The sequence below is a fragment of the Anguilla anguilla genome, chromosome 7 (genome assembly GCF_013347855.1).
Source record: "Anguilla anguilla isolate fAngAng1 chromosome 7, fAngAng1.pri, whole genome shotgun sequence".
NCBI classification, from domain to species: domain Eukaryota; kingdom Metazoa; phylum Chordata; class Actinopteri; order Anguilliformes; family Anguillidae; genus Anguilla; species Anguilla anguilla.
In genome coordinates this window covers 35,828,003-35,849,253 of record NC_049207.1, presented here as the reverse complement: position 1 = coordinate 35,849,253, position 21,251 = coordinate 35,828,003, and the positions used below count along the sequence as shown (strand labels likewise).

Below are 21,251 nucleotides of genomic sequence, written 5' to 3'. Positions count from 1 at the left end.
TTGCATCCGCTCACTCCAATATCTTTGTGTTAGACATTTTCTCCATGTCAAATAGCTTCCTTCACCTGCTGCATTACATCAACTAACTGCTTTAAATGCAAATGTAATGCAAATTGAAGCAGTTTTTGGCCACATGCCATAAATAAATTAGTATCCCTAGTCAGAATATACACCATAGTCACTTTCCAGCATTAGAATCTACATGCTTATTGCAGACTGCCAGATAAGTAGAAAACATGTTACTGTCTAAATTATGAGACAGACATGATGCCCAAAATGGTTATAAGTATCATACGTTTTCAGTAGAATTATCAGTATTTTCTCTGTGGCAAGAACTTCACAGAAACTTGGAATGTGGAAGAACCAATAGGGATGCGGTAATGCAGCAGGTTTCATGAATACGAAATCAACAGAAAAGTTTGAAATTTAAATTTGATGTCCTGATTAACCTCTCATGTTTAACTTCATATTTCACAATAATCTTCTGGGATTGTTGCAAAATGCTTGTTTCCTCTTATGCCCAAGATAGATAGATACAACCAGACTGGGACCTCTGATGACCATGAATGTTATGAACAAGATTACTGATAAATACATTATTATTTATAGTAGTTCAGTTAAATATGCTGGCTATATATAACATTATAATCCATCAATTTCCATTCAATATTATTTCAACTCAATCTGCAAAGATTGTTTTGTTTTTGTTTTTTTAAACCGATAGGATACTATATCTTATCAAGCTAACCGTAAAATATTTTTCCAGAATTGATTACCAAAAATGAACATTTAATTAAATGATAATTCATCACATTCTGTTATTTCCTCCTATATTGTGTCCTCCCAGCAGGTTGTTTCAGTGTCTGTGTCTAAAATATGTACCACTCGGATTTTGCCTACTGGCAGGCCAAATAGCCACAGTTTTGAACAGAGAAAATCCAACTGAATCCATTAAAGCAGCTCTAAAACTTTCTTAAGATGTGTACCTTCTGAATTCACATTCACTTCAGCAGGAGAATAATTCAAAAATGTATGGTAAGTACATTAAAAGAAGTATATTGTAACAATTAAGTGGACTGCATTATGTAATTATTTCCTTGACTTCAAGAGAAGAATGTAGGTACACTATATGACCAAAAGTATCTGGACACCTTTGGGGCTGTTTTTCATGGTTTGGGCTAGGCCCCTTAGTTCCAGTGAAGGCAAATCTTAATGCTACAGCATACAATCAGATGATTCTGTGCTTCCCCAACTGTTTGGGGAAGGCCCTTTCCTGTTTCAGCATGACAATGCCCCTGGGCATACAGCGAGGACCATGTAGAATTGGTTTTGTCAAGAACGGTGTGGAAGTTGACTGGCCTGCACAGAGCCCTGACCTCAACCCCATCCAACACCTTTGGGATCAATTGGGAAGCCAACTGCAAGGCAGGCCTAATTGTCCTATCAGTGCCTGACCTCACTAACGCTGTTCGGGCTGAATGGAAGTAAATCCCTGCAGCAATGCATCAACATTTAGCATAAAGACTTCCCAGAAGAGTGTTGTTCAGGGTTTTTCCTGGCTCAAAATGAGGCGGAGGTGGTGTAGGGGCACATTATGTGGGGGGTGTGAGGGTCCTCATCCAGGAAATTTTGAGCATCAAACACTTAATTTCCTGCATTCTGGTGAATTTTTATGCACCAATCTGTGCCTTTTCTGCATCAATTTATGGTGGAAATGTCTTTATGTAAAGGAATACACAAAATAAGGAGATTCATTTTATGTTCTAAATATTGCGGGGGACGCATCCCCTGCATCTCCCCAGAATCTACGCCTATGCGTGCACACGTGCATGTGTACCATGCCTTCAACTGGCTCAAGCAAACACTTTTTACAAGCAACATATTGTAGGAGTTCTAATAATTATGATTGAAGAAAATGACAATTATCACGTTAAAGCATATTTTATTAAAATAAATAAAGGTGCCCTGTTCAACATTAAATACAACATAAAAGCTAATGTGTTAATTTACACAGTTAACAAACAACAAAGTTGTTTAGAATCAAATCAAATATAACAAGCTATTGTTTTGTTTTCATTTACAGTTCACAGGGGCCTTCTTGTGGTTGTGCACTAATTTCAAACCAGACGAATTTACCGCATCTCGTCAGTAACATGAATTATTACTTTTTATACAACGGCTTGGCAGAATACTCAATTCTGATTGGTCCAAGGGGTGGGCATTATTTCTCAGTAAAGGGACACCTCCAGGCCTTTTAACAGTTCTAAAATCAATGCGCTACAAAATGCAGCATTCAGCAGTTAAAACGGCAACATTATCTTTCGATTTTGAATTGTTGTTACGTCCCCTCCACTTTTCAGTGTCCAATTTCACAATTGATTTCAACGTTGAATCGCGGTTCTAGTTACTGGGTTAATTTAGGAATGCCAACCATCCAGCAAAATACAGAATCGTCCCTTATTTTGACAGTAGAATAGGCGTTCCATATTTAAGTCATGGCTACGGGACGCATTTTCATGCGTATCTTTGTAAACGATTGCGTTTGTAGTAACTGCTGTTTTGTATACAATTCAATAGTTAGTTAGCTAAGTAGCTAGCTAGCCTGGATAGCAAGCATGCCGTGAAACCATTTTAATTTTAATATTGGCTAGGTGACAAGCGACGGGGAACTTATTATAAAGCTAGCTGGCATTCAAACCCGGTTTCAGAGGGTCTTAGAGAAACGCTATGTCTACACTGCGAGACCGCAACATTTTAAAAAGCAAGACAGAGCTAGGGAGATTATTTGATAGAGTTATGGTTTCATTCAGTTTTCTTAAATAATGTAATGACCAAAATTGATGCCAATTGTATAAAATGAGAAGTAACCAGTTTTCTCGATGGAATCGTTTTCATAGAATAAATGTCTTTTTCATGAAGACACCCGTCAGAGTTTTGTCGAGAGCTGGAGACGGCACGAAATTTGACGGAGGCGGCCGCCTCGTAATTCTCTATGCAGGAGAAACCCTGTTGTTATAGCAGCACAGGGTGGACGAACTCCATGTTAATGCCCATAATTTTGATGATATGTTAGATGTCAGGTGTCCGAATACTTTTGGCCATATAGGCTAGTGTATGTCTTCAGCTGGCTGTACAATTCCTAATTATCCCAATTATCCCAATACCAAATTAAGGACAAAGGTGTCAGCTGTTCACTTTTTCCCTCTTACAAACCAAACTGAAATGAAAAAAATAAAAATAAAAAAAAATAATTAAAAAAAAATATATATATATATATATACATTCCTTAGATATTTGCAAAGCAATATACTCCACAGAATTCTGGAGCAACAAGATAGCCAACATAAAACGCCAAATTAAATTTGGAACTGAAAGATTGGTATTAAGAATTAAGTGACCCCAGAGAACTCAACCATTGTTGTGCATTTTCCCATGCTTGTAAATATTGTCTTCTTTGCTTGTAGTTTATTTACATATACAGCAACATACTGTATACAAATACTGTAGTTGGATTTGAGTTTTATGTTGTTGGACTTCATGTTTTGTACTGAATGGTGATGCGTATGTTTGATGCATTTCCTCCGGTTTACCTTAATGGTTTCTTGCACTTTTGAGATTGCCTTTGGGATTTAAGTTTAAGTTCTGTGCTGTTGTCTAATTATTGAATATTTAAATAATTTTTAAATATTGAGGGGGAAAAACACAAAAATGTATTGATTTCATTCAGATGAAAAACACTGCCTTCAATTCAAAGTTAGGGTACTGATGCTAAGTTTACATGAGTTGAGGTTTCATTGTATAGACCAAGGGTGGGCAATTCCGTTCCTGGAGGGCCGGTGTGTATGCATGTTTTTGTTTCCACCAATTACCCTGCATAAATGAGCCAATTGGCTGTATACAACAACACTGGTGCACTCGTAGATTAGATCATAGTAACACATTTCATTCAGGGACACGAAAACAGTCTTCATCTGTCGTTCATGCACTTATCAAGACTGTCAGATGATGTAAAAATTAAGGGCTAATTGAGTAATTAAGGCCGGAAGTTGGCATAAAAGCCAGAAACGAAGACGGCCCTCATTGCCCACCTCCGGTATCTATATTGTGTGCCTGATGTGTTCTCTGTGTTGGGATAACAACTGACACTGGAATGTTGACAACGGTCACCACCTAAATGGCTTGCTGTTCTGTCAGAATTGTTTGGCTGTTTTTTTTTCTGGATTATTATTGTTCACAGGTTCAACTTTCTGTATATGCAGGTAGGCTACATAGCTTATGGCCATTGTTTCTGATAATGTAATTTACATAATTTAAAACAAATACCTACTGAGTAGGCCTACGACGTTTGCAGTCATGATGCTAGCAACTTGTGAACTTGGCACAGAGACTTTTCTGTTTTCATTATACAGTACATGGCTAAACTAAGCTACGAACAAGTGAACAAAAAGACCGTTACAAATGAAGTGGTTTTTAAAGAGGTGCTCTGCCTTGCAATTGCCTAAAAATCTCTGAAAGCCACCGTGGGTCAACTGCAGCATGCTTAGCTGGAATTTAAACCGGAGGAACCTTATTCACAAAACATTTTATCTTACCTTAGGACTTCTAAGTGGCCCAAAAAAATTCCCAGCTAAGGGTTTCCTCTTAAAACCTATTCACAAAGCTGCTGAGACCAACTATAACTAAGTAGTGGGGAGAACTCTTTAGTTGCGTTCAAATGATCAGCATCAAAATGCTCGACATGGAGTGAAACCATTATATTCTATAGAGAGAGCATTGATGCTGACTTGGCAGCAATGCTAAGCCTGGCGTATTGCCCAAATAGCACAATAGTACACAAGAACTGGAGGGGCAGGAGGAGTCAGAAGTAGCAGAAACCAATATGGTGTCCAGTGCACTCAAACTCTCGATTTCCCCATTGGCTATAATGGAAAAACTCCTGCCTTTTTCAATCAAACTGAGGGCTTTACAGTCATATTTTCAACCCAGTTATACCTGAAACACATAAGAATAAGAATCAATGTGTGATTTTACTTGACATGATTCAGTAATGAAGTTATAGGCAAGTTGTTTTATTCGTCCAGCACTAGACTTTGATTGGTCAACATATGACTCAACATATGACTCGGAGTAGTGGAACGCCTATAACTGATGAATAGCTTACAAGGAACATGACCGCAAAGTAGTTTGAACTTCCATGATTACTGAACTGGGTATGGATAACAGATCTGTATGGAGCTAGCACTAGTCAGTGCTGATTAACGCAGCCACAGACCAGAAATACATACTTAACATTACCAGTTCAACTGGAAGAGGAATCCCTGATATGAACCCTCTGGAATGACAGGACAACTACACACGTTTCTGACATTCCGTTAAGTAGCTTAATAGGCAGTTAAATGCGTTAGATGTTATCTATTTGATTTGTTTCCAAAAAATCTGGTAGCAAAGCAATCATCTCAGATACAAATAGCTAGACTAGCTAGCTAGCTGGTAAGACTAGTGTGCTGTCAATTACCAAGTTCAGATATTAGTTTAATAACATTATATAACTACACCGCTACTCTCCTCAAAACACAGGGATTTGTGTATTGCTGCTAATTTTAGCTGATTAGGAAAATGTAAAACAGTAGCTCAAGAGTGGAACAAATAAAACAATTTTGTGAGGAACTCGTAGGCTTACAGTAGTCTAACTTACAAGTTGCCACCTTAACAATAGCCTGTGAGTTCACAATGTTCCATCATCACCACAAAGAAGTATTCAGTCTAGTGGATTGGCATAACCTTGAATCGAATGAAGTCGTTAACTTGTATTGTATGAGATCCATCCATTATCTATACCAGCACAAATACTAAGTTATATGGGTGAGTATACAAAAGACTGCCAATTTGCGTCCCCTCAAAAGTAAAAAAAGAAATCTTAATCTACAAAAGTATATCAAAACACTTTGGTGTATCATTTTTATTTGGATGTTTTTTTTTTTTTTGTAAACTGATTACAAATCATTAATATAAATAGTATTAAAGTCCTCTTGCTTTTCACATTATTTGGTACTGCTAACTACCCCACATGGCTAGTAATGGCAGCCATTACCTTGTACAGTCAATCCTGTTATCAGTGATGGGGTAAACAGGGTTGAGGAGGATGCTCAGAGTTCTTTCTAAACTCTAGTTTTTATGTAATACGTTGAAGCTTGAATATGTTTGACCGTGGATCATGTTTTATCTTAAGGCATTGATTAAAAACCATTTTGACTTTTTCTTCTAGCCAAATGTACCACACCTTTTTCTACAGAGAGCCAAAACTTATTGTTCTCCATTCCTAACCTTACTAACCCTAAGGGTGGATATTATGGGTAAACACAAAATATTATATACCAGCTTAATATTAACTTTTAGCCATTTGCATTACAAACATGTTAACTGCACGTTTGTGCAGAATTCAAATATACATTTGAAGTTATGGAAAAGCACTTTGCGCATACAGGAGTACCGAGAATTCATTCTGAAACTAAAGCTTTGTTTCATTGCTTTATTTCCAAAACCAACAGAAACTAGGAGAAAATATTGTCCCTGTCTGTATTTACTAAATATTGCATTACACAAAACAATAATCATTAAAGCAAAGAAACAATTCTTGCCACACCTCCACAATTAAACAATATAAATTAGCAATGCGTTTTAAATAGCTCAGGCCCAGAGATGGCCATTTCCACTTGTCTCTGTACATTACACAACTTGTTTTCAATTAAAAATAGAAATGCAAACCAGTAGTAGTAGTAGCTACATATCCATTTAGGCAAATTTATATACATTTTTAGAAGAAAAAAGAAACACATTCCACAGCAAATTTCCCAACAGTTGACATACAAACATATCAATATGATGATACACTGATATTTCAAGAAGAGAAAAAATAATTGAAAATAATACATATCTTTCACTAAATAAACCGGCCAAAGACATTGAGCGCTGGTGTGGCCTCTTCAGATAATTGTATAAAAGAAGCATAATACAGTCACTATGTCTCTCTCCAAATCTGCAGCGTGTCAGTGTTTCTACATATTGGCACATTTTCCAAAATGAACACCCTGCAGTACAACACACATTCACACACACACACACACACGCAAACACTTCAGAGGACTGCCAAATTCCTGACCGTCCTTCAGAAGTAGATTTGCTTTGCGTCTGCTGGTACCTGTTCCATTGGACAGTATGGGCACTTCAACCTTAAAATGGGAAACAAACATGCTTTGAATTCAATGAGAAATTAATATTGCAATGCCAATAAGTACAATGCAGGGTGTCTATTTGAGGTCAGAGGGCCATAGTACATATCTTATGGTAATATAGGGAGACCTCATTACCTGTAGACCACATGATAACACATTGTTGCATGGGCTGGGTTAAAAAATGGTGATGTTGCTTCGAAGACATGACCATTGCAAAAAGAGTTTTATGTTGTATTGCGGTTGAGTCTAAGCACAAATGAACCATTCCAGAATTTGGAATTTGCTGCAGAGATATTATTTGTTGCATAAAGTGAAAAAAGGACAAATTAACAAATTAACCCTAACATCTAACTTAGGTTTCTTGTGTTCATCCAACCACAAGAAAATACGCATCAAGTTATAACTTCTCTGAAAATATTTGATTTGTTTGTGATAAATTACAGCTTAAGATGAAATTTTCTGTTAACAAATGACCTCATTGACCCCATAGTACATTTGGCACAAGTCTGTAATGTATAATTTGCAAAAAAGGAAATAAGTAAATAAATAATTAGAACGAATTCCAGCTGAGAAAATGATTTGTATAATGAAGCAGCCATTTACGTACTTGCTTCCATTGATCATTTTGTTGAGGGCATCCTTGGAGATTATGTGTCCACACACCAGCTTCATGGGTGGGTTGCTGTCTGTGGTCTGCTGTCTCAAGATGGGGCAGGCAAACACCGAGTGGTACCAGCACCTCTTCCCCAGGTCCACCTCTATCTACACGTGCACATACATTTAGCAAAAAATGGTACAGTACCAGAAGCTCATGTCCATGTAAAAAAAAAAACAAGACCAGGTTAAAACCTAGTATATGACTGGACCTAACACACGTGATCCGGCCAACCAATGTAATGTGTAACTTCATAACTCGGTCGACCAATGGTGTAACTTCACTCAGTCACTCAGTCGCAGACATTCCCGTTTGTAGGGCTGGCCCCGCTGTTGCAGTCCAGTCAAAAACTCACAAAGCAAAAGCAAATCTGAAAGCTTGTGAAAATGAGTACACGTTTTTCATCTCCCCCTCCCCAAAACACACAGATGGCCATTAATATAACTCAAAACAAAACCAAATTAATGGTACACATGCAATGAAGGTAGGTCTCCTTGTGGCTTTGCAAGGTGTCATAAGCAGGCTGGTACTCACAGGCAATTCATCTTTCTGGTTCCACACGCCTATGCACTGTCGCTGCTCAATGACTGCTTTAATGTTGATCAGGGCAGGCAGGGCAACACAGCCTGCTGAAAAACTGTAATGACAAGGAAGTGAACATATCGGGCCAACATTATTGCACCTATCACTCTGACACACCAGAATTCTGAGCATTTCCACTGTACGTTTCACCACCAGCAAAGCAAACGGCCTTACCATTTGCACAACCAGCCTGCCATTTAATCATTACACTTGTTGCACGTTCAAGGTCTTCTGAAAAGTCTCGAAAGGCCCTCACCTGACACTGAGGGGGGAGTCCACTGAGAGGCCCAGCAGTGAGCAGGCATCTCGGGTGAAGATGTCACAGATGTCTGACCACTGGTTGGAATCCAGCAGGTGGACATAGGGCGAGTTCTCTATCCCCTGCCGCAGGTAAACCAAGCTCCCCATCAACACCTGGATGTCTGTGGGGAAGAGGGTCAGATCGCCATGCTTCCTATCGGAGTAGCAACCTGATAATCCACTGCAGTGTTAGGTGTTATGCATATACAATAATCATGCTATAATCGCCTTTTCTATAGAGTTCTAGTCAATGTTACAATTCTTCTTCTTTGTCTTCTTATTATTATTAGCCCATTTTTCATTATGTCATTGTTAAGTAAACATGCTTCAATTAAATTTCAAATCCAGAGAAGACACTGGTTGGCCAAACAAAGCAGTCCTGTGAGAGCCACTGACTGGGTGTCCAAATAAGTACATCACTTTGTTGCTTTCAGAACTTTTCCAAAAAAAAGGCAAATTAATTTCAATACCCAAATGAAACATCAAATGATAACTACAATAAACTGTATGATCTACTGATAAAAAGAGAACAGACCTGAATAGTTGAGGCCAAACGTTTACATACACCTAGGATAAAGACAAACTCAATTTTTCACAACACGACACATTTCATGTTACCATACATTTCCTGTGTTAAGTCAATTAGGGTATCCACTTTTTTCCACAAGAGGTCATTTCAAAATAATAGCTAATCGTACATAAAACCTGAAATAAATCTGCCTATCAGGTTTTCAGTGGGTCAAAAATGTATATACACTTTGTTAGTATTTGGTGGCATTGCCTTTTAATTGCTTAACTTGAATCAGATGCTTGGGGTAGCCTTCCACAAGCTTCTCACAATATTTTGCCAGAATCTTTGCTTATTCCTCCAGACAGAACTGGTATAACTCAGTCAGATTTGTGAACCTCCTTGCTCGGACACACTTTTTCATTTCAGTCAACTGATTCAGTCAAATTTTCTGTGGGATTCAGGTCAGGGCTTTGTAATGGCCACTCCAATACTTGTACTTTGTTGTCTGGAAGACCAGGTTACGACCAAGTTTTAACTTTTTAGCTGATATCTTGAGGTGTTGCTTATTTCGAGATAATCCTCCTTCCTCATGATGCCATCTATTTTCTGAAGTGCATCAGTCCCTTTTCCAGCAAAACACCCCCACAACATGATGCTGTCACCCCCATGCACAGTTGGGATGGTGTTCTTCAGATTAAAAGCTTCACCCTATTTCCTCCATACATAGCGCTGATCATTATGGCCAAATGTTTGTTTCATCTGACCAGAAAACAGTCCTCCAAAAGGCTAGGGCTGCGTTTCCGAGTTTCGATGTACCTTAACGTTTTACGAAGGTTTTTAAGGTATACCTTCTTAAGGGAAACCGTTTTTTTACGATTGTTTCCCAGACTATACCTTAAGGCAACTGTTAAGGGACAACTTAAAGGTACATCGTAAGTTGGAGCTGGCCTTCACTGTGGTGCTGAAAAGTTTATCAATCGATGCCAAGCGAATCGATTGTCTCACTTGTAAAGGCTTGTGAATGACGTTTTAATATTACACGTGTTGTCATAATCATTTTACATCAATCTAATATTGCAGAAGAGGAAGCTATGCCTACTAGAGATTATCTGCTAATTTCTTTAAGAGTCCGTTAAGACGAGACCTTGTGATAGTTTCAATACGTACATATAGGCTACAATGGATAAAATAAAAAGCATCAATCGGGACATATAAACCATAGTCTGGGACTTCGTGGAAGCCCAGCGAAAAGGATATAGGCTACATATGGGTGAATTATTTTGTTCTTATTGAAACAAAGGTCTAATGTTAATTTGTTTTTGTCACACAATATATAGGCAACTGTAGCAGCATATCACTGCACTGCACTGATTCCCGCGAACTTTTCTCTGCAATGCAAAAATGATCGTAGATGAAAGGCAAAAGCGCGTCTGTGGAAATTGATCATGATGAATTCTATACCGGGTGCCTTATGAATAGGTCTACCTGTTAAAGTGATTTGTTCATCCACCTTAATTTGCTGTTGGATAATCTTAAGTTTAACCAAGAATATCATTATTGGGTTGTTTACCGAAAATCGTAAAACAACATGGTAAGAAAAATGTTCGGTAATGTTGATATTTACCCAGTGCTATTTTGTTTTATATAGGAGGTGTGAGCTAAAGGAAGGGGATGTAGATCATTTGGCTATGTTTGTCCATTATGAGCCACTGTACCTGTATGTGTGTTTATGGCTAGGCCAATCAACGTGCTCTAGTTCGGTCATGCAAGTAGACTCACTCAACGTTGTTTTTGCACACACAGGTTTTATATTCTTAATAAACCGGCGGTTTGTTCCAAGTCAGTGTGATCATTGACTCACACACAAACGAACTAATTTCTACAGGGTATGCAGTCAGAAAAGCCATATCCTAAGTTAGCGCCACTACGTATAAATTTTTAAAAAACTTTTTTTTTTTCTTTTCACAAATTGGATTATTATCATGGATAGGCCCTATACTTAATTACCATTATGATGGGGATAGACAGGTAAAACGACAACATTCTCACGACGTGCTATGCACAGACACGTTGATTGGATAATTACTCTTCGTAAAGTAAATATTAAACTCATTTTCGCATGCCGATGTGCTACTAGATGCGCACTGTAGTACAACTGTCGATTTGAAAAGCAAAATGTTGGCATAAGGCTGAAACCGCGGAGCGCATCGCTAAGGGACAGCTTACGAGTGCCTCAGACCACCCTTTTAAAGGTATACCTTAATTAAGGTATACCTTAGCTAAGGAGACGCTGGGAAACAGCTCGAGAGCTAAAGGAAGAGCTTAAGGGATACCTTACGACGCACGTAGCGCTAAGGAGACTCTGGGAAACGCAGCCTAGATCTTTGTCCTGGTGATCACCTGCAAAATTCATTCTGGCTTTTTTATGCCGGTCGTAGAGTAGGGGCTTCTTCCTTGCGCAACAACCTTTCAGGCCATGGCGATGTACGATTCTCTTAATGGTGGATGTAGATACTTTGGTACCTGATACCTCCAACTCCTTCACCAGTTCTTTTGTTGTAGTCTTGGGGTTCAGTTGAACGTTTCAGACCAACATTCGTTCAGCCCTGGGAGTTAATTTGTGCCTCCTTTCTGATGCAGTGTCTGTGTGGTCCCAAGATTTTTATATTTGCATACAATTGCTTGCACAGATGCTTGTGGTACCTTCAGTTGTTTGGAAATTGCTCCTAAGGAGGAATTGTGCAGGTCCACAATTTTTTTCCTGAGGTCTTGGCTGAGTTGCTTAGATTTTCCCATGGTATCAAGAGAAAAAAGGCAGTGGCTCTAAAGGTAGGCCCTTAAATACAGCCACAGGTGCCAATTAACTCCTAATTATGACAACTGACCAATCAGAAGTTTCTAAAAAGTCATTACAAAAAGTTCTGGAATATTCCTGACTGTTTAAAGAGACAGTCAGCTTGGTGTATGTAAATTTTTGACCCACTGGAATTCTGATATAGTGAATTAAAGCTGAAATAAATCTGTCTCTAATCGATTGTTTTAAAATGACCTCTGATGTGAACAATGTAGATGTCCTAATTGACTTGCCAAAAGAAATGTACTGTAACATGAAATGTGCGGAGTTGTGAGAAAATTGAGTTTGAATATCTTTAGCCTAGGTTTATGTAAACTTTTTGCCTCAACTGTATAACTCTTGAATGGTCTTTTTAGTGCATTTTAGTGAAATTGCAATGGTGACTATAAAGTCCAAAATTTCAAGTAGTTATGGACTATGCATGAAATATATTATCAGTGGGTTCAATTAATAACATAATAAGTTCACTAAATAAATGAAAAATAGAAGTACCTTTTTGGTGGTTGAGAGCAAAAGGCTGAAAGTTTTTAGCATACTGAAGTGCCTCTCTCTGATTGGCCGTTCCTCCCATCAGCAGTCTAATGAAATTCAGCCTGTGCAGCTTGAACTCCAGGGAGCTGTTCTGGGCCATGAGCATCTCCTTGTTCTCCACCGCCCACCTGAGAGCCAAAAAAATCAGGGAAGCCATGGGGTGGGGGAGTCACATGACAAAATACTCAGCGCACAGATATACTTGTGGAACCAACTCCAACTCCAACAACAGCCAATTACCAGGAGGGTGTGCTATGTTACTTCATTTTTTGTAAAGAAGGTGCACTCCTCTACATATTTTAAGGACTTGTACACCAAAATAGAATACATATCTGTCAATATAATTACTTCAATCATAACCTCAGTCAAAAACAATGAATACATAACCACAGCCAACACACAGTAATTTTCCAGGGCCAGAAGAGATACATCTTGTTTTAGGCAGTTCCTACCAACCTCAAGGCCAATTAACCATATTTCCATTTCAATTATGTTGACCTGAGTTGACTAGACAGTTTTCTATAAACTACAAAATCTAGACAACTCTTTTTGACACTCTTTTTTTTGAAAATGAAGTCATTCATATGGTATGTGTGAGAGCTAACAATGCCATATCCAGCTTCCATGTGGTCTTTCGCACTAGCGTGAAACGCTGACATTCATGCATATGGTTAGTCATGCAACATTTGCAAACACCTGATATAAATACAAATCACAGCAGGTAGAATGCTACAGCAAAAAGTAAAACATTAATTTAGTGAGCAACATTCACCCAAACATATTTCAGTAGTTTTAACTATATTTGAACATTTTTGAAGTGGGTGGTACAATTCAGAACTATTGTCTGAGGCATGGGCCTCAAGTCTAGTTTACATAGGGCTAAATATGTATGGTGAAGCGTGAATGCCTGAATACTACAAAGACCCTTTGAGGTGAACTACCACAAGAACAGTGCATTAAATGCCATGTGAACAGAAATTGAACATGTTGACAGTTATAAATAAAAACATGACTATTTTAATTCCCTTGTGTAGAAATCCTCATGTAGTGTGATGCACTGTGGGGAGTTTGATGCAATCAATTGGCACAATTAAATGACATTCAAGGATTTTCATGATTGAGCCCAAACCTGCCAGTCTGTACATACATTGTGCAAAACCAGAATGTCCACAATTTTGAGCAAATAAAACTAAATGTAAGAACACTCACTCTAATGCAGGTCTCAGATCTCTCAATTTAAGAGCTTCTAGTATTCTGTTCAGTTCCACAAAAGGCTCCTTCTGACTTGGATCAATGCAAAGTCCAGCTTCCTGAAAACAGAGAGAAGCAAACAAAACCCTATTAATTTCACTTTTCACAATAAAAGTGACATAAAACTGACTAGATAGCACAATAATGGACTAAAATCTCATCTAACAAGCCAAGTATCAAACACACATTTAACACATGGTGAAAGAGGCTTCTGTCAATCTTAAGCTACCTGAGTGGTTTGCTATCTTCATTTTGAACACCAAGGCAGTATTTTACATCATTCTTCTTGTGTAAAATCTTCAGAAAACATGCAAGTTTCAGAATGAAAATTAAACTTATCATACTGTGTGCTACCAGGAAGAGCCTTATAAAAGGCCTTACTGCATGGCCTAAAAGAGGACCTTTTGCTGATGACTGTTGTGTGTTGGTGCCTGGGTTTTCCCCTGCCTCAGTTTGTGTTCATTGTCTGTTCATCATGTGATACAATGGCTAACTCCAGCCCAGCAACTGTTAGGCTATAAAGTGGCCAGCACTGTATCAAGCTTCATCTGGACATACAAAGGGTCTCTCCTTCTATTCTGTGCACAAATTACAGTAAAAAAACACTTCTTAATGTCAGTGTGAAACTATTTTCTACCTACACCTGCTTGTTCTGCTGACTTAACAACCCAAAAAGAACCTCTATATTCTAATTTATTGATCCCTTTAAAAAATTTTAAATGGTAACCAAATCCTGAGTTTAACCACAGCCAGTCTATTATAGCTGTGTGTGGTCCACGCTTGTGGGTGCTGTGTGTGGCCAGGCGAGGGCACTTACCTGGCACAGCTCCTCAGCTACATCCAGGACTCCCTGACGAAAAAAGTGCTCCACCATGACTTCACTGAGCACCCTCTGGCTCTCTGTTTGCCAACACGCCTCCATCCCGACACTGCCCAGATCTGAGTCCAAGTTCTGCCTCAAAGAATCGTCAGTGCTCAACAAACATGATCAACAGAACCACAGCAGAGCGAATAATCAGTGTCATTCAAAACCTTGTCTGTAATTTTTTTCCAAAAATTTTTAAAGTTTAAATCTTCCTCTATTCTAAGGTTACATTTTCACTGTAGGTCTTGATGCCCAAGTCAGATGTTTTGTAGCAATGTATGCAAATACCTGTATGTGCCCATGTAGCTTGTGTGACGCACATGCACAGAGTACCATCGGTAAATCATAATCAAACGCAGGATACAATATGTGTTCTTAATATTATACCCAATGCAAACAAATAAAACTGCAAAATGGCACAAATGTATTTGCATTACCAACACATTTGCATTTAATATGTTGCACAACACACTAAAATGACGTTAACATGTCACTATGGGAAAAAATCCGTTTTTAGTGTTTAAATTCAGGTTGGATGTTAGCGATCAGAACTGTATCCGAACTGAATACCACATATGAAGAAGGCCGGCATCCAATCTCAAAAAAATCAGAAAGCATGTGTTTTTCTGGAACAATTAAATCCAATCTGTGTCAGATGTGTGGAAGAACTCGCAATCAGGTCACAGCAAGAGTGGTGATGTAAATGTAGCCTTAATGTCTCACATTACTGACGTCTCAAGCTGTTTCAAACCTTAAGGGTCAATTGCATTGTGCCTTCCATTTGGAGACTAGCACAGAATTTTCTCAAGACTTTCCGTATTTCCCAGATGCAGCCTAGATCAAGATCAAGACTAAATTGCCTTAGTCCCAATTGCAGCATGTTCTCAAATTCATTAGTACTGCTCCATGCTAACAACACTTGCTTCTTGAAGATACAAAACCAGGTTTTACAAGAGACTAGGGGTTATTCATACAGAAAAATAATTGCTGCTCACAACTCTTTGTAGCCTACTTCATCTACGTTTTTAACCATGCATCTGCAATTGGCTATATGCTTCATTTTACAGGAAGTATTCAATTAAAAATAAACTTTGTTGCACAAACAAATAAAAAAAAGATTCTGTATATGGTGTTAGTCTGTCTCCAAAACAGCTGTCGTTGATTAAATTCAGAAGTGTTCTTCCAATAAACTGGTAGGCCTATATAAAAACTATGCTACTTGATGCTCAAAAATAAATACTTAATTTTAATTTCACCTCATTATTAATTTAAACAACTGGCTGAGCATTACATGCATTTGTGTTACACTGGCCTCAAAATGTATTCATATCACTTTTTAAGGACAACATTGTAATTTAACAGACTGATGAAATTACTGATAATTCAATTTACCAATGCTCAACAGCTTTTATTCATTACTCTGTTCATCAACAAACAATGACAAGCACATTTCAGATTGCAAATCAATTTTATATTCAGCTTGTCATCATTGCAATATGTGAGTTGGGTCAAAGCGGCAGGTAAACTGGGTTCCTCATGCATACTGATAATCAAATAATTATATCAAAAGTAACTAGCATTAACTATAGCAACTAATGTGGTGTCTTTTGATAATTATCTAATTATCAGTCTCATATGTTATTCTAATGCCAACATAAAGGCAAATAATTTTGGCAGTTACAAAATTTACATGAGTTACTGACTTAGGACTCAAATCTTGAAGTTATGAATACAACATTTGGGACGTAAGACAAGGAAAGCTCTATGGCAGGGATCAGCAACTCACGGTCCTCAAGGGCAGAGAACTGCTGGTTTTCCACCCTCCCTTGGCTGGGAGTCAGGTGTGAAGACAGTCTGGCCAATCAGTAGCACTAATTACCCAGAAGAAAATAAAACCAGGGCTGGATTTGGATTCGAGGGCCAGAGTTGACGATCCCTGCTCTATGGGATCGTCCAGGAATAGACATGCCTTCTTCCAAGGAGTTAATTGGTCAAAGGGCAATGCTTTCATATGTTTCAATCCATTAGTCTTAAAATAGCCTGCCCCAGACTAGGTTAGCCATGCAGCATAAATTACCATGTCAATATATCCAGATTAAAAGTGAGTCAGCTTTGTGATACAGAAAACCTAGGGTTAAAGCTGGTAATCTCTCTTCGTAGTACACACCATGTAACCAAATCATAATGTGCTGAAAAATGGAAAAAAATGTAAATCTTTGTGGTTCATGTGAATTCATTTTAGGAAGATACAAGGTTTTGTAGGACACTGACAATATACTCAGACAAATATTACAACTCTGAGATCAAAACAGAAGCAGTCTTATTCTACAGATAGGAGTTATTGTTGTAACTGTACTCCTAGTACAGTCCAGTCCTAGAATGGTCACTTACAATCTGAATTTGTTCAAATCAACAGGTTTTTTTCCTACACTTGAATTACTAGTAGCACAGTCCCAAAACTTTAAAGATTTATATATCAACTGTTTTATTTTACAATAGTTCTAACACTGCAGTACAGCACAAGTATATGGGAAACGTCGGGCGCACCTTGTCAATGGCCTTCCCCACACGGGACACACTACTGTGGATGTCCTTATGGTGGGAGGCCAGTTTCTGAACAGTATCCTTTACCCTCTTACAGCACTGGGATAGCACCAGTGACAATGTGCCCGGGAGCTCCTGCTCTTCACCTAAAAAAAAAAAAAAAAAGATGGAAACACAACCAGAGGCGGACTTAGCTCTGTTCCTGAAATACATAAAAATTCTTTTTTTAAAAAAAGGAAATGGGTGGAAAAAGGATCCCTGAAGTGAGATTCTGAAATGCCGCCCCACCCCCTCCCCCCCACCAAAAAAAAAAAAAAAAAAAAAATCACTAAATCTACGTCTTATGGCCCAGCAGGGGAATTCTATGTCAAAATTTGTTACCTCCTAAACACTGGACTTGGAAGACTGCAACCAGTTCATCCACTTCAACATTAAGACCCATGGTCATGCTATAAGGTAGGCCTATATTCTGGGAATATTCTGAATTTGAATCTTACTAAAATTTTCCAAAAAGAAACTTTCTATGCAACAAGAATATTTTACAAGTATTAGACATTTGCAGTCCATTTACCATTACATTTGGGTCACACATTATTGTTAAGAAACTTTTAATTAAACATTTATTTTTCAGGGTTTTTGACCCCGTAGTTCTGAACAGTGCATGGTACCAACAACATCTTGGTATTGTTATAATCCTTATGGGAAGTACTAAAATTAGGGCAATAATGATTTGATCAGTTATTTTTGGACAGTAATTTGTTTTGAAAATGCCTAATATTTCAAAAGTACTAGGTTTTATTTTTCAAAACATTTGATGCTGTTCTATAATCTGTATTGTAAAAGCATAGAACAGGATCTGATACCTTTTAACTACAACACATTTCGAGTAATATTAGGTTGTTGGTAAAATGCATAGTTGAACAATTACAGACATCTATACGGTAACATATGCACCAAAATGGGAACCTTAATTGCATCAAATATTATAGGGAAACAGGAAAACTAGGAAATAGGAAAACTCTAGAAGAGTTTATGCAACGGTTACGCGGCTGAATACACTCCTTGGGTTGCAAGCCCTGCCGTCTAACAAACCGCACATAGCCGGTTTTGTGCCTAAAAATAGAAAATTCGGTTTTCATATTTTACTGGGGACAGCTGGAAGAATTTGTCAGTGTCTTTCTCGGCTATGTACCACGGGGTAGTTCTCCTATGCTTACTCAGTAAAGATCGGTACATGGGAACGTGTATGAGGAGATGCTAAAATGTCACATAAAATGTTTACTTTTTTCTCTCTCTCTCTCTCTCTCTCTCTCTTTTTAATAAAAAAGAGTTATCACAATTCCAATCCAAAGACCCACTCTTTAAAAAACCAAACTAGTTGCACAAAACCACGATTAGGGAGGGGGCATATTTATTTTAAATATGTCTGACGAGAGTATACGTCTGGGAGGCCTATTTCGGCGTTGTACAACGTTCGGAGCAGTTGACAAAGGTAACTGAAAACGTCTACAAATGTGGATTTTAAAGAAAGTGTATTAATTTTGAACATAGGACCACCAATGTTTACAATGTGTACTGCTGACACTTGAGAGGCCGCCTTGCTTGAGTTCCTTTGGAGAATCTGCCAGAACTACTAGTCGTAATGACCATAACGTGCCAACGTCATCAACTCTTCAGTGTCCATAAGAACACAGCATTAACAGGTACCACACGCTGCGCATACAGTATGCCGTACATGATGGTAAATTTCACTTAATTTTGCATGAATATGGGCTGCTCTTGTCAACTCCGGGCCTTTGCTTGCTAGCGAAGTTACATGCTCCAAATTTAAATTAGCAGCAAGCTAGCAGCTAGCCAAGTACTAATCCCTTGTTTTTCCACCTTCTGGCAAATGCCAGGACCGTGATCACAAAGATTAGAAATTATCATTACAAGTAGCGTGACATATTAACTCACCGCTTGTCTGTAAAATTTCCTGTTTGAGTCCACTGGTGTAATCCACTAGTTCCTCTAGTGTCCTATCGCAGTGTTGCCCATAGCTCGAAAATTTCTGGAGCACTTTCTCCAACTCCCGTTCTACGTTCACACACTGATCCATTGGGCTCAGACACTACGAATACAACATTAAAAATAAATAAAGCAATTACATTTTAATTTAAACAATAATGGGTAACTAGCTGACTCACTACGCTGTTACGACAGCTAGCTAGCTTGCTGGTCAACAACTTTAAGCACAGGACGAATGTTTTTGTTTTCGTACCGGACTGATGACCCGTCTGTATTTGTCGTCACCAAAGACGTGATATAAAACTAGATCTGCTATAGCTACGCGGCAGTGCTTAAAGAAAAATCATTAACCAGCTGTACAGTGCGAAATATATTACAGTTCATAACCAATTAACGTTGTCTTCGCAGTTGTTTACGGGAACATGGGAGCTAGCTGGTTGTTTTTTTTCTTGTTCCTCAGCATGTTTTCAGTAATTACAACTTCCTCTACATAACCCGTGAACCACGTGAACCAATAGGAAACGGAGAAACAGCGGAAGTTTCCACTAGTGGGTGGGATCTTGCGCCTGGGTGTCAGGCAGCTCAGATTCGCTGTAGGCAGAATGCTACGAAGTTTGCTAAAGTCAGAAGAGCGTCGCTAACTGGTAGAATGATTTGCTGCCAAAAAAGAGCCAATTCTCGCGTCTGGGAATTTAGTTTGTCTGGAATCGACCCCAGCCGTGATTAATTGAATCCTCAAGGGCTTTTATTGAAGTTTCTAGGTAACCGATTTCGCATTTCACCTTGTCAGACAACCTCAGTCACTGCTGGTAAGGATAAGGTCGTCAGGAGCACTAGCATAAGATAAGAAATAGCAACCAGAATGTGGTAGGACTTCGGAGGGAAATTCTCTCTAATCATGCTTCAGATATGCTCCATGTAGCAGATATTGTTGAAAAATTTTAAAAGGCACAAATTTGTCAACTGCAGGGAAATTACTTTCCCAAATAATATTTGCAATTGCCACAATATCGGCATTGCAAATTAAATGCATTGAATTTGGCAAAAAGAAAGCTTTTAATGATGTCTTTGTATGCTTTAACTGAACTCTCATTGTCAGACTCATTTTAAAAATGAACATCTAAATCCAAGCATTTGGATGCCATCTGCAACTGAGGAGTAATTCATTGCAGTAAAGTAGTTAATGGGGGGGCACTGTGCAGCCCCCTGGTAGCACCCAATAGCCGAACCAACCACACCCCTATTAAAACTCCATACCCCAACCAGACAACATTTTTTTTTGGACAAACTTTGGGACAATAGACTGTTGTTACTTCAGAATTTCTGGCTATAATCCAAGTAATCTAATAATTAATGAGTTCATTTTTGTCTGATTGGTTTAATTTGATTTAATAAAATCTACCATGGCTTAAAGACACTAGGATTTGCATTTTTATTTCATTGATTGTGCAATTTTATAGATGGTTTCATTTAGGCTACTTCGACAAGCGGTTTTGTTAATGACAGACCTGTATGCAAATGGGGATGCAGCATGATATTAAGCATGGCCAGACACCAAAACACCATATAGTTCATTTGCTTACAAATGCTTCTATTGCAGTAGTAGCCATCATTTTTATAATTAATAATAATAAATTTATTATTATTATTATTATTATTATTATATAGCGCTTTTCATGAACTCAAAGACGCTTTACAATAAGTGGTACATACATACATACATACATACATACAATGTTACACTATTTTAACTTTTATGTAGGTAAATCCACATGCTGAGGTTTCCATTTTCTTCCTACAAAGTTAATTTGAGTGAAAATACTGTATCTTCAGGGTGTCTTATCATTGCAGTATATACACTCACCGGCCACTTCATTAGGTGACAGGAGTGGCACCCGGTGTGGTTTTCTGCTGCTGTA

General features: G+C 38.3%; 1 protein-coding gene across 2 annotated transcripts; it reads right to left on the bottom strand.

The window, feature by feature from the left end:
- Nucleotides 1-6,487: 6,487 nt before the first annotated feature.
- Nucleotides 6,488-19,816, bottom strand: LOC118231925 (E3 ubiquitin-protein ligase RMND5A). Of its 2 annotated transcripts, XM_035426301.1 has the most exons (10): nucleotides 19,586-19,816; nucleotides 19,282-19,435; nucleotides 17,329-17,471; nucleotides 14,734-14,868; nucleotides 13,875-13,975; nucleotides 12,627-12,793; nucleotides 8,726-8,891; nucleotides 8,422-8,524; nucleotides 7,840-7,994; nucleotides 6,488-7,229 (listed from the first exon to the last, which is right to left on the bottom strand). In XM_035426301.1, exons 2-10 carry the CDS (start codon nucleotides 19,421-19,423, stop codon nucleotides 7,166-7,168), a joined length of 1,176 nt encoding a protein of 391 aa, XP_035282192.1. In that variant the 5' UTR covers nucleotides 19,424-19,435; nucleotides 19,586-19,816; the 3' UTR covers nucleotides 6,488-7,165. The 2 variants fall into 2 exon arrangements, with proteins under 2 accessions (XP_035282192.1, XP_035282193.1); XM_035426302.1 differs by having other exon boundaries at nucleotides 19,282-19,816.
- Nucleotides 19,817-21,251: the final 1,435 nt, after the last annotated feature.

What these genes read in the sequence shown, in the direction of transcription:
- LOC118231925 (XM_035426302.1), bottom strand. Translation starts at nt 19,423, where the DNA reads ATGGATCAGTGTGTGAACGTAGAACGGGAGTTGGAGAAAGTGCTCCAG. An exon ending in TAGCTGAGGAGCTGTGCCAG is followed by an intron (nt 13,976 to 14,733) that starts GTAAGTGCCCTC and finishes CTCTGTTTTCAG; the next exon opens with GAAGCTGGACTTTGCATTGA. An exon ending in ACCAGAAAGATGAATTGCCT is followed by an intron (nt 7,995 to 8,421) that starts GTGAGTACCAGC and finishes GTGCACGTGTAG; the next exon opens with ATAGAGGTGGACCTGGGGAA.